At 36.7% G+C, this 17,411-nt stretch overlaps 2 protein-coding genes across 2 annotated transcripts in view; one reads left to right on the top strand and one right to left on the bottom strand.

Annotated features, from left to right (window-relative positions):
• Window positions 1–2,275: 2,275 nt before the first annotated feature.
• On the bottom strand, window positions 2,276–10,932 carry LOC112571461 (twinfilin-1-like). Its single transcript, XM_025250439.1, has 10 exons — window positions 10,789–10,932; window positions 10,317–10,394; window positions 8,024–8,074; window positions 6,642–6,769; window positions 5,991–6,086; window positions 4,258–4,362; window positions 3,956–4,081; window positions 3,200–3,350; window positions 2,881–2,999; window positions 2,276–2,639 (listed from the first exon to the last, which is right to left on the bottom strand). Exons 1-10 carry the CDS (start codon window positions 10,811–10,813, stop codon window positions 2,493–2,495), a joined length of 1,026 nt encoding a protein of 341 aa, XP_025106224.1. The 5' UTR covers window positions 10,814–10,932; the 3' UTR covers window positions 2,276–2,492.
• A 125-nt stretch (window positions 10,933–11,057) lies between these two features.
• Window positions 11,058–17,411, top strand: part of LOC112572999 (gamma-tubulin complex component 6-like) — a 32,491-nt gene continuing 26,137 nt past the window's right edge. The window contains exons 1-7 of the mRNA XM_025253031.1: window positions 11,058–11,189; window positions 13,846–14,085; window positions 14,529–14,662; window positions 15,201–15,328; window positions 15,665–15,829; window positions 15,967–16,023; window positions 16,962–17,083. Of these exons, the coding sequence (XP_025108816.1) occupies window positions 13,904–14,085; window positions 14,529–14,662; window positions 15,201–15,328; window positions 15,665–15,829; window positions 15,967–16,023; window positions 16,962–17,083 (788 nt within the window). The 5' untranslated portion in view covers window positions 11,058–11,189; window positions 13,846–13,903. The remainder of the gene's footprint in view (window positions 11,190–13,845; window positions 14,086–14,528; window positions 14,663–15,200; window positions 15,329–15,664; window positions 15,830–15,966; window positions 16,024–16,961; window positions 17,084–17,411) is intronic.

The raw sequence follows: 17,411 nt of genomic DNA, 5'->3' as shown, positions 1-17,411 counted from the left end.
AGAAGGGGTATTCTTGAGGGATAAATAGGTTAAAACTGAAGATTTGTTTGGACATTGGGGTGTTAAGGTGGGGAATAATGGCAGCTGCTTTTTTTTTTTTTTTTTTTTTAACCATAACTTAAATAGGGGAAAGAATTCAAAAATATTTCACTGGCCACATCCATAGATCAAGTATAACTATTTTTGGCACCTATACTCTGCGAGATCATATGAGTCACTGGCCTTGAGGAAATAAAATCTTTCAATCCTTTTTCACACCTTCTCTTTAGGACCAAGATGTTAATAAGCTTTTTCAAAATATCTTCCCTTTGATTTCAGAAGAGCACAAAACAGGTTCACATGCCCCAGTACAAAATAACATTAATAATGTTCATTAAAGCATACAATCTTGTAGCCAGGAAACTGGGGAGATGGTGGGGCAAGAAGAAGACAAAATACTATGTCATCAAAAGCCCCAAAACAGTCCCACAAGTAAACAATGTGAAACAAAATAATCCTACAGTAAAACATCTGTCTACTAATAATAATACTGTTTGGGAAGTAAACCTGGAAGCCATGTGTAAAATGCTATCTCTATCCTTTACAAGAACTTAAGCAAATTTTTAAAGCAAATGAAGGACCAGTAAATAAAGCACTAGAGCTTGTCTGATAATTCTCAGAAAGACAAAGTCAAATATGTCCCTTACAATTGAAACAAAAATCTACATTTTTATGTTTCCATTCATTAAAGACCAAACACCAAAACTGTTATTTTTTCCAAGCAATCTGCTTTTGCATGTTTCTTGAATCACAATATCACACTAGACTTTTATCTACCAAATAAAGAATCCACCACCTGAAATGTTACATTACAAAACATTTAAGTCAAGCTGGTAATCTGCAACACAGCAAAGGAAGCATCATATCTTGATATTTTAAAGACAGAAATTCTCCATCTCATTATCAAAATAAATTCCTATTTTGCAACACTGCTGGTGTAATGGTAGTTGTGCCTGTGGACAAATGTTTATTGGGAAATATGTGAAGAAGTGTAAATTTTGCTTTCAGATTTAATGCAAAAGTAATAGTTTATGTTTAGCAAATTTGGAACAATACTATGACACTACAGCATACACCTTAGCACAACTGTGCTGTACATTCACCTGTTCAGCTAAATAGCAGTGAGAAGAGCTGAGTCATTGGTTGTGTGGACTCTAGTAAAAAAAAAAAAAGTAAGTTATGCACATTACAAAAAAATATATACTTGAAGCAAACTAGTCACGTGATTCAGGAATTTTATTAAGATTTTTTTAGTCATAGCTATTACTTGAAACATTATGACCTGCAGACTTCCATTACTGTGGTAAGCATGTGCAAGTCCTATTCTCATAATTCATATTTCCCAGAACTGCTTCTCTGCTTGGATTAAAGTTTGCATCTTCAAACTCCTTTTTCCCCTTGACTGGAGACAACTATGTGATGCACGTATATTGACCTGAATTGTCAGTTCATGCAAGCGTAGACAAGAAATATTTGCAAAGGACTGTGAGGTAACCATATCACTATATCTATATTAATAATTCTAGGAAAAAAATGCTTGCTTCCAAGTGATCCTCTTAGCTTAATGCTTAACACCTGGAAAAACAAAAGTCATCTCTCCCTATCTAGTTCCTTCATGTAAAAAATGCCATTTAAAGAACTCCGGTTTTGCACCAATGATTTCTAAGATAACATTTCTCCACCTCTTAGCAAAGAGCTATCAATAGTTTGACATCATAAAATGGGCTTCATTCAATGCAAAAATCACACAAAATTTAATGATTGTATTTTGTAAAACAAATGCTACAAATGCACAGAAATAAACAATATTAATAATCTTACTGTTCTTGTTTGAACAATTAAAATTTTTTAAAAATATCTATGATGTGCCATTACTGGAAAAAGTATTTTTCAAAAGACCTTTTCAAAGTTTCAGAAGTTTTATAAGACATATAACAAAGGCGGTTAATGCAAACATTCCAGTTTCTTACCAAATATGTCAGGTTTAGGGTACAATGCACAGAGTACACCTACACTTCACACATGGCATGCTCCCCCTCATTCTAATCAATTGTCTGTGAAAAGTATTTCAACAGATGACAGAAGTGAGAGAGTGAAGATAATGCACTCTCGGAATTTATTGTTTTCTGGGCAGAAAACTGGCAGTCTCCAAGGAAACAAAGAGTGGGGTAGAGGGGAAGCTTCAATTTGGATATTTTATTGATGGAAACCACACACACCACAAAAAAAAAACCAAACCAGTTTAGCTTTCTATTTGTACAAATCTGGCTGTTTTTGGATCAGGTTCAATCCTGGCTCTTCGAAGTTACACCAGTATGAATTTTCCATCAATGTTAAAAGTCTTATCAATTTTACAGTCAACACCATTCTCAAGCATCACCAGAAGGCTCATAAAAACAGGATAAATTGGATTCATACCCATGAATTAACTCTAACCACTGATAACAAAGTATCTATTCTTTCTGCTTCGTAAGTCGTTTAGGACCTCTGCCTGCTGGGCCTTTTGGCTTTGCGAAGGCCTGCTTTGCCACATTCACTTTTGGATGGACTTCATCATACATGTAGTCTTCTGTCAGTTCCTTGGGGTCATCTATCTCTAGCTGTAACAGATAATTCGTTATTTTTTTTCTATCATCTTAGACACATTCAAAAGTAAACGACATCACTCAATCTTTTTACACAATGTTTAGCCTTATCATTGACATGACTTGTGAATTTTATTTCACGAAGTATTTTGAATGATTCAGAAATCCTAAAAAGTGAAAAAAAAAACCCCAACCAAACTTAGTTTTAATAAAAATTTTATAGTGTAACGCATGAATTAAGAAAACTTCCCCAGACCTTTTTTGTGATCTCAAGACCTTGATGTGTGAGGTAGTCTATCAATGGAGACTTACAGCTGGAGTACAGCATTCGTTCTTTGATTGAGCACTTGTAGCCAGGCATAGAATAGACAAATACTGTCATAAGACAGAAAATGAATTAAAATATATGTCGTTACTAAGCGAAGAAAAATAGTGCTTGAAATTACTTGTGCTTTCCAAAACTAGGAGCCTGCCTTGAAAAATAGCCTTTCTGGGTAACTGCATTTAATTTTCTATGTCATATACTACATTTGTACCAATAAGAAGATAAAATCGACTTCCTCTTCTATGCTTACCTATGCTTTCAGTGTAATCTCCCTCATGAGTATGCTGAAAACGAAAAAGATGATATCGTGCTGACTCAGTGGGCACCTGAGCAGCGAGGTTGCCAATGCTGATATTGTCTGTCTTCTCTAAGTTCACCACCTCATTTTCAAGGTCCAGACTCTGTAAGAGAAATTAAAATAATCCAGTTCCCTGTGAAATAAATCTCATTTCATTTATTAATTTTAATTGATATTTATTGCTTATATAAGCAGAGAAGAAAAAATCTGAATAAAATGGATAACAAAAGTACAACACAATGATAACCATTTTTCTTAGTTTTCTTAGAACAGATCCATTGTATTTTGCAATACCTGTCTCTGAGAACAAACTGTTTCCTGCTGATCTTGTACCTTAACCATCTAGTCTATGCAAGATATTTTCCCAATTGTTTTAACAGTCTAAAATTACTTTTTCTGTTTGGTCTTCTACTGTGATATTTAGGCAAACAAGGCAACTAAAACTCTATTTAAAATACCGTTTTCTCAGTCTTTTGAATGTTATGATTGGACAAATGTTATTTTAATGAAAACTAGGTACTCCCTTTCTTAAACAAAAAACAAAACCACCCCCCCCCCTCCCAAATAAGTTTAGGCTTTCACTGTAAGCTTTGCTTGTGCAAAAAATGATTCAGCATAGCAAAAGCTCAACAAGTTTACCTTTTAGCAACTTTTGTAACCACGAGCTCAATTACAACATAAAACACTCCATAGCCATTCAAAACTCACAAGTTGGACATAGTTGCATTGTTTGCTCTGAAAGCGGGCGAGCCCATTCTGAGCTTCCTCAGACACAGGGAAGGCAATTCCTTGTAAAGTCTGTGCCCTGGAATCTATGTGGATGTGAGCATTCACCTGAAAGAAACAGTCCGTTCTTTTGATCTCAGCTGACCATATAGGTTTTGAATTCCTTCATTCAAAGTACACATTTTTCCATTTTACCTGTCTGTGCAAAAAAAGACACAGTTTTGACAAGTCAACAGCATTTTATAGGTGGAATAAGAGTGTAGACCACTTCACTAGAAGCTCACTTCATTCTGTTTGATCATTTGCAGCTCCTCTTCTGCCATGGTCAGTGGTGCCGGTGCATGTTTAGCCTGCTGGTGCTTCTGGTAGCCTCTGTAGTTGACATCTTCCTGTAGGGTGTTTAATGTCAGAGTAAGCATGTAGACACAAGGAACTGAAAATGTTTCCTGCTTTAAGTCTCAAGGTGATGGTGTCACTATACATGTAGAATTTATTGCTTAAATTTGCTACAGTATATTTCAAAATAGTATAATTTTAATATTCGAGAAGGCAATTGAAATAACAATGTTAAAAAAAACCTGATTTTTTTTAATACTTTACTTTTTACTAATTGTATATAATTAAAATTTACTATATTTACCTTTCATTGTTAAATGGATTGTTATTTGCTGGACTACGATAATGTTTCACATCATACACGTGGACACATTGGCCCACCTGTTTGTTTTAATAATAATAATGTATTCTTGTATAGCACCTTATCCTGGCATGTGGACAGCTCAAAGTGCTTTACAAATGACAGGAGGTGATGTGATAAAATAAGATGACGAAAAAATGTCGGTGTTCAGAGGACACGGTGTCCTCCACACCACAGGGCAGCATCCACATACAGCACAAACATCATACAAGCTGCAATGCACTCTATAGCAAATGCAACAAATGGCATGTCTGAATACAAAAACAAATGAGTTCAGCACACACAAAAGTTCACTGATCAACAGAAGGTCAAGACCACAGTCGCAGGCCCATCAAAACACACTCAATCAAAAGTCCAGCACAAAGGAGACATCAGATAAAACAAAACTATGGCAGAACTCTGCCCTCTCCAGCCAGTTAGGCGAGGGGACATCAATCTAATGTCATGGTTGATTACTCTCACACCTCCACTCTTTCCCAATCCACCCAGACATGTACATAGATATATGTCCAAAGATACACCTGTATATAAATATATACATGTATGGATACACCTGCACATATATACATATGTGCACAGATCCACATTATATAAATATATATGTGCATGGATAAACCTATACATGATATTGCTTTGTCCTGGCTTCGATCCTATCTCATGGACCAAATCTAGACTGTGTATGAATGGTGTTTATTCAGATGCTTCTGTCCTGAGTTATGATGTCTGCAGAGATCTGTATTAGGTCCAATACTTTTTGTGCTATATACTTATTTTCTATGTTATGTCATACCATGCTATGTCACATGAGAGTTATGCTGATGATACACAGCTTTATCACTCAGCTCCACTTGCTGAACTCTCTGGACTACTGACATGGACACAGGAATGCATAGCTGATGTGAAGTCTGACTATAAGTGTGCATAATGTGTGTCTGTAAATTACTTGTATATGAGTTAGTGTATGTTGCAGAAGTGCGGAAGTTTGTTATATGTGAATATGGGTGCATAGTGATTTAGTCTATATATGAGATGTGTAAAAAGCATTGAGTACATTTTTGGAAAAGCACTATACAAATCCTCATTATTATTATTATATATACATGCATGGACACATCTGTACATGGATGCACACACATATATATGGATATGTAAATACATATACACAAATGAACATCGGGATTTAAGTCAACCATCCCTTCATTCCTTTCCCTCCCAAACCAGGGTGAAAATGTCACATTCAAAATTGAGAAAGGAGAAACAAAATAAACAAAATGGTGCAATGTCAACCTTTACATAAAAAAACTCAGCTAAGTTACTCACCACTGCTGTACCAAACATTTCATCTTTGATCTGCCCACCACCAAACTCTGTCTTCAGTGTGGCACGAGTAGCTGCATATAACATTTTGTGTCGAACCTACAGGCAGAACCACCAACTTGAACATCCATTGACATATTACACCTCTTGACAAAGCTGCATATTTGTTTCACTCATCATCAGGTTCTATTTTTAAAAATAAAATTAAAAATTATTTTTAAAAACTTGTAATAAGTAAATTATAAGTAAAAAAATTATTTACGACTATTCTACATCTTCAAGTATTATTTTAACAAAAATTTCAACAACAAAAACAAAATAATAATTGTTGTGTCCAACCCTAATCCTTGGTGGATCAATTGTAACAATTGTACATATACATTGTAAAGTGTGTTTAATGATAGTAAAGAGTTTGATAACAGAGAAATATATCAATTCTCTAGTCTAATGAGCACATTACAAAGCCAAATATGGATCTTCATTTTTTGGCTATGCTGTTAAATTTACCTATAATAGGTTACTCAACTGCTTATGTTTGCAAACAAAACTACTTACTCTTGTAACTCCTACTGACAATGTATCAAGCTAACATACAAACTGAAAGATATATTAATCTGAAAAAAAAAAAAGCTACCAAAAGAAAAGTTAACAAACCTGAGAGAAATCTGGTGACCAGGCGATAAACAACCACTCATACCCCATGTCATTTTTTGTATCAAAGCGTAATAAGATGTAACAGGGCATTTTCTCCTCCAGACATGGCAGTACCAGCTTATCATAATGTCAGGCAGTTAAGGTCACAAACATCAGAGATATGCTGGAGAAATACTTAATGTAGCATTTCTACAAATGTCAGCAAAACAGAACAAGCTGACTTAAAGGTTAAATTGTTTACTGAAACACTCACATAAACACCTTTAGGAAATACCAAAAGACTGAGCAAATAAAAATACAAGTAATGAAATCACAAATTTTAATTTTTTTCCCCTTTATGAAAACACCTTTTTGTTGTCTTTTTGTATTATTTTCTCAGTAATCTTTAACTTAAAAATAATACTAAAATTATGTTGCAAATAATATTTAAAATAAATTACAGTGGTCAACCCAAGCCTAAAAAAAATGTTAGGATATCTTTACTCAGACAGGTTATAAGCTTACTCCCTAGTTCGCTGGTTGATTGGTTTGGCAGGAAAGTGATTCCACCAACAGGTGATTTCACACTTATGAGGGGCAAAGGGATGATGGAGGTGGGAGAAAACCAAAGTGCCTGTAGGAAATGATACACAAAATGAATCGTCACTGCAATTCATTTATTCCACATGCCATTCACTTGATCAATTCTACTGGCTGTGATCTTATGTTATCCTGAGGTGATCTAAGGTCACCAAATGCATCTTACTCTTGCTGGGATTATGTGTGTGTATATCTATATATCTAGTACGTGTGTGAGAGAAAGAAATTATTTCAACATGTATGTGCATGTACTTATCTGTGCATTGCTAGCATATCCCTTGTGGATTAATAAAGTTGTGTCATATTGTATTGAAACCTGACAACTCTGTGAACAGGTGTCATATACAGACAGCTTTATGAGATATTTAATTATGCAGTTACTCTAGGGGTGCAAAATGCTAAACATGTTGCGCAGGTATGGTGATGACAAAACCTTGAAAAATATGCTGATATAGGCAATAGAAGAAAAGATTATGTAAACCAGATAATAATTAAACAACTAAAGTAATAAAATAGAGATTATGAGTGTCAAATAGAAAATGAAAGGCTGGAGGAGACTGCAAAAGAGATAGACTGATAGAGGAAGAAAGAGAGATATTGGACAGAGAAATCAAGATCAGAGATAGTGAACCCCTGTATTTCACATACATGAAAGTTTACTTTTCAGTTTTATTCATTTTAATGCAATGAAGCTAATTTTTTATTTATAACAATATGTATAAGTTCATCAGTATTGTGAACACTGTTTCCTGATGAGACTCCTAAAGTGAAAATGAAATCACTGTCCGTGCTATCAAGGATATCCTGCTCGAAGCTGCCCTTGGGTTTCTCTTTGTGTTCCAACTGCAGCATTTCTGGTTGAAATAAAGTATTGTAAATCTGATAAATATTGCTTCTGTATCAATCTTATTTCTTATGTAGAAAATGGTACATATTTTCAAGTTCATAAAAATATCTTTACAACTGCTACAAACAGAATTCTACTCATAACATTTCACTTTCTTTATGAACAATCATTAAGCCCTTATTAGTTATATGCCATTTTTTTCTCACAAGTGTGGCTGATGCTATGATGCAAATATTGATAAAATGTGCATGCGAAACCAATATGTGCAAAACACATTAATTACCTCCCATTAACTAATACTAATGTCAACTTTGTATTAACAGCCAGTATAAAGAAAAGTTAACCTTAATGCCAAGCATCACTAACTAGTGCAATTACATCATTACTTCTGTAAAATTCTGATGGTTAATAAAAATTATCAATCATAAATTATTATTTAAATCATATTTCATATGGTACATAATAGCAAATGGACCGCACGTTCAACTGATAAAGTATTTTCATACAGAAAAGAAAGGGGAAACAAAATCATTGTCTCTTGACTGATACCAACTGTCGACCAGTTATACTAGCCTGCCAGTACTCCTCATCAAGGGAACCTGGATAGATGGAGCTACTGACAAGGCTTGACACATGGGCCTCTCTTGGGCAACAGTGAGAAAAAATCTTGCATGGAATGACCAGTCCACTCTTTATATTTGCCAGCTAATTCTTTCTCTGTATCAACCACCCTCCCAAGTACCATGAAGGACATTCTCATGCAGTGTCATACCATGTATGGCCAAACAAGACCAGCTTATGTCATTTCAGTGATGCCAGACAAGATTCCAGCTGGCCTGTGCAGGTGGCATCCATGCTCTGGTAGTTGGTCTTGCATCCAATAGAGGATATTTGGAGCAAATTTCCTGAGGCACTTGATTTCTAATGTCTCTATTCTTTTATCTGCATCAGCAAGTACAGTCTGCATCACACATCCATAAAGTAGTATGGCACTATGAGGGACTTGTGCAGTCTGCCCCTGGTAGCAAACCTGGAGTTGCCTACACTGTGCTCGTGTGGAGATGCACAACAAACTAAGAAGCATTTTCAACAGGAGTATAGGCTCCTCCAGCAACTAAGGAGAGAGATCTGGCCACAGCTAGTGCCCCTAAACATCAGTCTGTACAGGCCTGTCGATGTTGTGAAGATGACGGGCAGCTTCATCTCGGGAACTGGTCTCCAAGTGTAACCAAGCCAACAGTGACAATTATGTTTTTGTCAGCGCTGGTCTCCATTCCATATACATTCACATTGTTTTCATCAATCTATTAGAAAGGTCTTGCAGTTTGTTGTTGCTGCCATCATATCAATGCTATCTGCAAAGTGCAGGTTGCACATGAGCCTTTCACTGATGGATGGGCAAATTAAATAATCTTGAAGGGTTCTTAGATGATTTTCTCCTAAAAGATGTTGAAAAGTAAAGGCAGCAGGGGACACAGATGGCCAGCCAATATACTCTGACAGTCATCTTCCAGTTGGTTTTAATATTGCACTCTCTGATCTCTTGTACAGCACTTTGATGCTTTGAATGAGGCCTTCTTTGATGGTGAGTTTTTTGCCCACATGACATAGACCTTTGTTCCAGACTTAGTCCCAAATCTCTTTAAAGTCAATAGAGTTGTTGAAGAGACCCTGCTGGTGCTGTAGATATTCTGTCAAGATACTACAGCTGATGACATATTTAATTGTATTTCTGTTTGGCTTGAAGCCAGCCTGTACTTCTGCTAGTAGTTCCTCTCTGGTGGTGCTATGGTAATTTTGGATTGTTTTAAGCATCACAGCTGATTAGAATAATAATTAATTAGGCCTTTGCCTAGTAATGCTGTGTTAGCATCATAATTTAATGGTTACTCTCTAAAGGGAAACATCTGTCTATAAAAGCAGCGATGTGAACAAATTACACAGTATGCTCAAAAAACACTACATGAAAGTAATTAACTTGAATATTTGTTCAACAATAATTTTCCCAAGAATCTAACTTGAAAGGTCAAGTGGAAGTGCACATAATCATGCATGTTAGAAGGAAGAAAGAAGAACATATCAAAGTGAGTATGTTTCTATGAACCATTACATATTTGAAAGGGATATGTATATGAATGTGAATATTTGTTGAGTGTCAGTACATGCACATGTAGACATACATCAATTGCACATGTCTTGATATCAATATAAAAAATGGTGCTAAAAAGTCAAAAGAAACAAATTCCTACCATCTTTAATGCAAATTTTAATAAGCCGCCATGTGCCATCCTTTGCCGTTCCAAAAAATGACCTTAAATCATCAGACGCTGAAAAAAACATGGATAAAGTGTGTGGGTGACATTTTTTTCAAACAATAATTAAGCTCCTCCCCATCACAACCCTCTCGCCTGCTGCTAATTGTACCAATGTAACTCGCCTTAGAGATATTACACTAGACTATGCTTTAGAGCCCTCAGTAGATTATTTCCTCACAATGTAGTGTTTAATCTCTCTCTCTCTCCCTTTCTCTCTCTCTCTTGTTGACAGGTACGCGCGCGTACAGGTATGCATATGTCTTATGTGACACTGGCGAAGTTTCGCTCATCTCCAGGAAGCTACAATCGATTTAGCTGAATCCAAAAAAAAAGTTGTAAAAAATGGCATAAGTTAACTTATTTTACACAACTTTGTATCTGTTTTCCAAATAAAATCATGTCTTACCTGTAATACCAGTCTGATGAGACATCTTCTGATCTTCGCTAAATCGAAGCAACAGCCGAATGCCCAAAGTCGAGACGAAACGGGAAGCAGAAGCACACGCCCTCGACCCAGGTGGTTTTCAACGGAAAACTAAATGAATTTTAATTGGATAAAACTGAGTACCATTCTCCAATGGTGTGCACGGAAACAAAAATCAAAGTTATTTACTAAGCTCGAGTCGCCGAAAGCTAGATTCGACAGCTTAGCTTAGTATTATTCATATAGCTAACAGCTCTTATACTATTTACAGAATTATTATAGAGACGAAGAAGTTTTAATTGTAGACATAGAGCGGAAGCTGTGGAGCTAATGTAAAATGCTGTATTCAACGATTATCTTTGAATATAATACATTCTCAAATGGTTTGTATTTCATTGATTATTAATCATGGCGGTGTTTTGGAAACCTGAAGTATCGTAAGGGTAGGATTCTAATGATTATTGCCTTAAATCGGAAATGCACTGTCTGCATGCTTTGAAGTTTTACTATTTTCTCTCGAAATATCGAGAATCCGTTACGAATTCTAAAACGTGTTGTTAAACGATTTAGTTAACGCTCTACATTACCTTTATTCATGTCTAGTAAAGTGTATCTATGCATTTGTTTTATGTCGTCTGTGATTATGTATCAAACCAATGCTGCGGTAGTGAATTAGCCGTAAGCATTATTTTTACGTTTGATATACTGTCGTGAATTTTCGTGTCAAGAGCCACACCAAAGCAGTGACTTCTAGTCTTCGGGGCAAAGCAGTCTTACGTACTATTCTCATTGGACCGCCACTTCTCTCGAATGTAGCAGTGAATCATCTAGCCATGCTACTTTTGTTACAATTTTACTATAGGAGGGCCCATGGCACCTTTTACAAACCGGCAAATGTGACTATTATTAGGAATTAGGGTTGGGTTAAAATTTTGTTTTTTGATTTAACCGTTCGAAATGAAGACTAGCGTAAGACAGGGTTGCATATTATCACCAGCAATCATCCTGACTGGATTATGCACAAGACGACCCAAGACAACAACAACAGTAACCAGTGAACCTTCATCAAACTCTCATCGCCATTCAAAAACCAAACTGAGCAAGCTAGCAGAGGAAGCAGAGAAGACTGGCTTAAAGGTCAATAGAAAGAAGACTGAAGTGATGAGAATCAACAACAAACAGGAACTCCCAATCTAACTTCAAGGAGAGAACATCCTGAAAACAGATCGCTTTGTGTATCTGGAGAGCATTGTCAACAAGGACAGTGGAGCAGATGATGGTATCAAAAGCCACATTAACAAGGCCAGGCAGGCTTTCAACAGCCTACAGCTCATTTGGAACTCTTGAGCATCATCTTTCCACAGTTAGATCTGCATCTTTAACACCAATGTGAAAGCAGTCCTACTGTATGGTTCTGAAACCTGAAAAGGGACAAACAAGCTCCAGACCTTTACCAACCGATGCCTACACCATATTCTGGGAGTAAGATGGCCTGAAAAGATCTCCCACAGCAGTCTGTAGAAAGAACCAAACAGAATGCCACTATCCAAGACATCACAAAGCGTAAATGGGGCTGGATAGGACACACACTGCGCAAACCAGCTGACACAATTGCCAAACAGGCACTTGACTGAAACCCTCAGGGAAAGAGGAGAGTTGGGAGACCAAAGCAGACTTGGAAAAGAACAGTAGAGAGTGAGGGAAAGGATGCCAGAGCCACATGAGCCCAACTGACGGCAGGAGCGGGGGCTGCCCAAAACTGGGTCCGCTGTCGAGGTGTTGTTGTGGCCCCAAGCTCCACCAGGAGTAACAAGGAATAAACTAAAGTTTTGATTTAGGGTTTGGGCATCCATAACAACCCAACATCAGTGTGCAATGCGTCCTCAGGGCTTCTGCGAAGGCTAAATTCTTTGGGGTCCCAGGGACTCCATCTTCAGATTTCTAATCGGTCCCAGGCTATCTCTAAGGGGTCCCTTTACAATGTGAAAAAAAATCAACAAATCAACATACTTTGTTCAACTGCCTTTCAGACACACAAAGCACTGTAATATCTAGTGTCTAGTCAGAAATGGCGAGATTTCTGTGCTGTGAAGTCTATGCAAGCATCTGTGATGAGCTTATGCTCACTGTACTTGGGGTGCTCACTTTCTTTCCGCTTCTGAGACGATGATTTTAACCACGCTGTCAACGGCATAGGTTAATGAAATGCTTCCCGGTAAGAGAAAAAAAACTCAGTGCAAGGGAAGCTACTCTCATTTTGTAGTAGGCGACAACAATAGATTGGGCTACGATGGCAGACACTACACTTACCCAATTTTGTATCTGTTCTTCTCCCATTGACGAAAATTGAAGGGGTCCTCTGAACTTTTAATGCATACTGTATGCAATTTTTTGCGTAAGTAGAAGCCCATGTCCTATAATAAATTTGTTTGGTTGCGTTTAGGTAATTACTGTTTCTGACATCTTATAGTCTCACTAGTGAAGCTAGAGAGAGGGCCCAACCCAGTATCATCAGGTGTCAACTGAATTTTCATGTCAAGCCACAGTTGTAGCAGCAGTAGCCTCTTAGTTTTGGCTTCTTTCATCAGTGGTAGGGTTGTTTCTTGTCAGTGGTCTAGCCCTGTCATGTAATGGTTTAGTCATCTCTTGACACTGGAGTCACTCTATGTGTGGTCTAGTTGTCTTGGTGTGGTTGGAAATCGTCTAGGCATCTAGTGACAGCTTTAGAGAGTACCCACCTTTATTCTTCATAGCTTTGAGGTTAACACGCTACAAGTTTTTTGGTTTGGTCTGAAATCCCGTTCCACTTCCCAAAGAAAAGCTCAGAACTGGCAAGGGAGATATACTGGACACTGCATGGTGAATAAGAATAACTTGATGATGATATAAAATAGTTCAGAAAAGGAGAGGTGGAAACTGTCAGGAAGGGGATCATTTTCTGTCTTTAAATCTTAAAACTAAGTTGTGCTGTATGTGTGGCCAAGTCTCAAAAATATGAGAATGTACATGTGTATTTGCTTTTTTTTTTCTTTGTTTCAGGTTATATTGAAAATCAGAGTTGAAAAGAGAAGAGTGCAACATAGATACTTGCACAGAAATGACATCTTCAGTCCATTCAGAGAGCATTTTAGAATTGTTTAATAAATTGTGTGATCTTCACCTTGGTGAAGAAAAGAGATGTCACCTAGTGCAGCCAAAAGTTGAGCGCAGAATATGCTTCCAGCACTTGCATCATAAAGTGTTTGATACCTTGATCAATTTTTTAAAATCTCCTCAAAGGTATGCTAATTCAGTTTGTAGATTAAATTAAAAAGATTTTGTTTTGATAAGTACCCATTGCCTGTGCAGTTGTGATAAGATACCACTATTTATCCCAGAGGGCAATTAGAAGTAGCTTTTTATTGAAGCACAACAAGGATCAACTATACCACAACATATGTTGTGTGTATGTAACAGGGCCATATTCCAGCATTCCTTAATAATTAAGATTTCAATCTATTGTTTGCTAAAATTCAACTTGTGATCATTCAGTTATGTATTTTCTGGGCTACAATGCATATGTGGGAAATGTGTTTTGTGGAACATAAAAGTCTCATTTTTTTTAAGGTATGGTAACTCTGTTAAGTGATGTGTGCATGAAGCTTCCACAGATTAATACTTCTGATGCAGTTTGTGTTTGTGTGCATTGAAAATTATTGTTGTTTTTTTATCTATTTCTCAAGCAAAGAAAACAACAGTGAAAAGAAAGGAGCAAGTGTTGAAATTGCCGCTATTCTTCAGTTTATCTTTAATCTCCGAACAGCAAGGAACTATGGCGATGCAGATCGTTTGGAACACTTGCTCGAGACTCTGATGGGTATCTTCAGTACTGGTTATTTACACATGAACGTCTGCACTTATAAATACAAAAATGCATTATATAAGATTTGTCTGTGTTTGCATATATTTGCATGAACTTTTATGTTCGTGCATGTTAATGTGAACTGTACATGTTAATGTGAACTGTACAGATGTACTAATCTGTCTTACCACCATGGATGTTATGTTTAGCCTAAATGAAATGCTGACACATTTTCTCATGCAGTGATGAGCAGTAAAACACTTTTTGAAGGTAGAATCTCTAAAATAATTCATCAGTAGTGTTTGGTTAAAAAGTTTTGCTAAAAGCATTTGCTAAAAATGACAATGAGCTGCTGATCAGTGTGAATAGTTTCAGATCTTGAAATTGTTATGGCAGTGTAGTTTTACCAAACACCATCTATCTTTTAGCTCTCATAAGGAAATACCTGTATAACCTCTCATAACAGAAGACTCCTTTGGTAGGTCCATATGCTGTAAAAATACATTTATTTTTATTTCCTTAATGATATTATAATTGACGATTTATTCTGAAGCGGAGCCTACAGATGATAAAAAGGCAGTTCTACGATTCCTGATAAAGTTGTCTGACACTGGAAGCTTAGAGCCTCCTCCTTTGTTGGGTCATGATCTCTACAGAGTTGAAGTGGCCAATTTAGAAAAGGTAAAAAAAAACAAACCCAAAAGATAAAGAAACATTTGAAATGTCTTATGATGTGGAAAAAGTTATGCATTGCTGACTGTGTGAAGGTCTCTAATAATCTGGAAACATGCATGCACATAAAAGAGTGTGCATAATTATTTTTTGAGTGGTAAATTTGCCAACTACTATAAGATTCATTTGTCACAATCAAACGCTAAAGTGTGAAATATGTGATGACAAACCTAAAAGTAAGTCATATTTTTGTACAGTTAGGAGACTAAAATGTTGAATAATTGAGAAAAGCTTGCTCAGACTGATAATACTGACTGGGCTGACTTCCATTTCTTCCTGTAACAGTCAAGAAAAGTCTGCCTTCCAGAAGGACCAGTTTGGTTTGGAGACACCAAACCGACAGCCGGCAGCCTCCAATGGACAGTGTATGATCACTTTCCCCGACATCTTTTTGAAGTTGGACATCTAAAATGCAAGCTTGATCAGCCGACAGAATCCACAGCTGTAAAAGTGAGGTTCATTTATTGATGAAATTTGTTAAATATGTTGAAATATTCTGGAAAATTTTGTCCAGGGAATTTCTGACTAGTTTTAGTTGAGCAAAATGTATAATTATGATGAAATTTGTGCAATACTTTCTTTTGCAGGTCTTTGAGATGACTCCTGGGACTGCATTAGTCAGTGGGAATCTTTTTAACACTGAGGTAAACATTGAAGCTCTTGGAGATCAGTTTTATATCCAGGAAAACTTTAATCTTATTGTATACACATAAATATTGTATATTGAATAGTTGTCAACTCACTTGTACATGATAACTGTTGGAGCATGTGCATATATACAAGTTCAGTGCAGAAATCAAGTGCTGATGCGTGGTGAAGTACACTAACAGACTTGTTAAATGATTTGAACTGCCCTGTATAGGTAATATATTACCCCTTTTAGATACACTGTAAAGTGTCATGCATTGTGCCACTCTCGACACCCTTTATTGTGTTCAGAGAGTTGCTGCCCTTCTGGTGCTTCAGGCACATAAGACTGATGATCTTACCTACTTGCCTCATTTGTTGGCTGGCAATCATTGACTGTATCACTTTCATACTGAACTCTCAGTTTAATAAATTTCTCCATCACTTTGGTTCTGGTTACCTTTCTTTCTTCCTCACCATTCAGAATCCATTCCACACTTCATTCATATTCTGTCTCCCACACATCATTCAGATTCCATCACACACACACTTCATTCAGTATCTGACACTCTAGACTACAAGGTCACACACCTTATTCTTTTCTCTGGCCATCATACCGCCATTGTGATGTTGGTTCCAGTTCTCCCCTTGCTTCTATGTCAGGCTGATTTTAACTGGCAGCTTAAGACTTGCCCCTCTGAACTAACTTCCAGCAACTCCCCAATGCCCTGAACTGTTTCATGTTATGATTACACTCTACAAGTCTCTAAACTTTGAGACAGAAAATTTGTATGTATTTTTCTTCTAGATGATGTGTACAATAGGTTACAGATTGTATTTGTGGTGTAGATAATAGAGTGTCTGAACTTGCTGTAATTTATTTTCGGAAGATTTGTTACTAGCTTCATACTTCTCCTAATGCAAGAAACTACTGCTGGTATCTTTTGACTGACAGAACATGGAGTTTCGTGATGGCTATGAGCAGCTGACAAGGTTCTCTCTCTTCGGAGGCTTGGTATCAGCACGTGGTTCATCACTAGATGCCAGGCTGGAACTGCCTGACCTTCCTGATAGCAGGTAGATACACACATGCACTTTCTCTCTCTCTCATCTACATTAAGTTGTTTTCTACGGTACTGTTTTGTTTAAATATCAAAATCTCTAGATCAATTTAGTTCAGTAAAGCTTAGCAGCACATATTGTAAGATTTTTAGCTTAATACAGCTTATTGGCACATATTGTAGTATGTATAGTTTAGTAAGCTTGGCAGGTAGTTTTTGTTTCAGGTCTTTTTGTGTTTCTGTTTCTATATTTGACTTACTTATTTTGATTATCTCATGCTGATTTCATCTCGATGCTAAGTGTATGGAGCTTGCTTCCATTTAGTTAGAGAAGAACTGGTCCA

This window comes from Pomacea canaliculata, linkage group LG9 (assembly GCF_003073045.1).
Source record: "Pomacea canaliculata isolate SZHN2017 linkage group LG9, ASM307304v1, whole genome shotgun sequence".
NCBI classification, from domain to species: Eukaryota; Metazoa; Mollusca; class Gastropoda; order Architaenioglossa; family Ampullariidae; genus Pomacea; species Pomacea canaliculata.
Note: the sequence above shows the minus strand (reverse complement) of the source record. Positions and strands in the feature narration are given on the sequence as shown.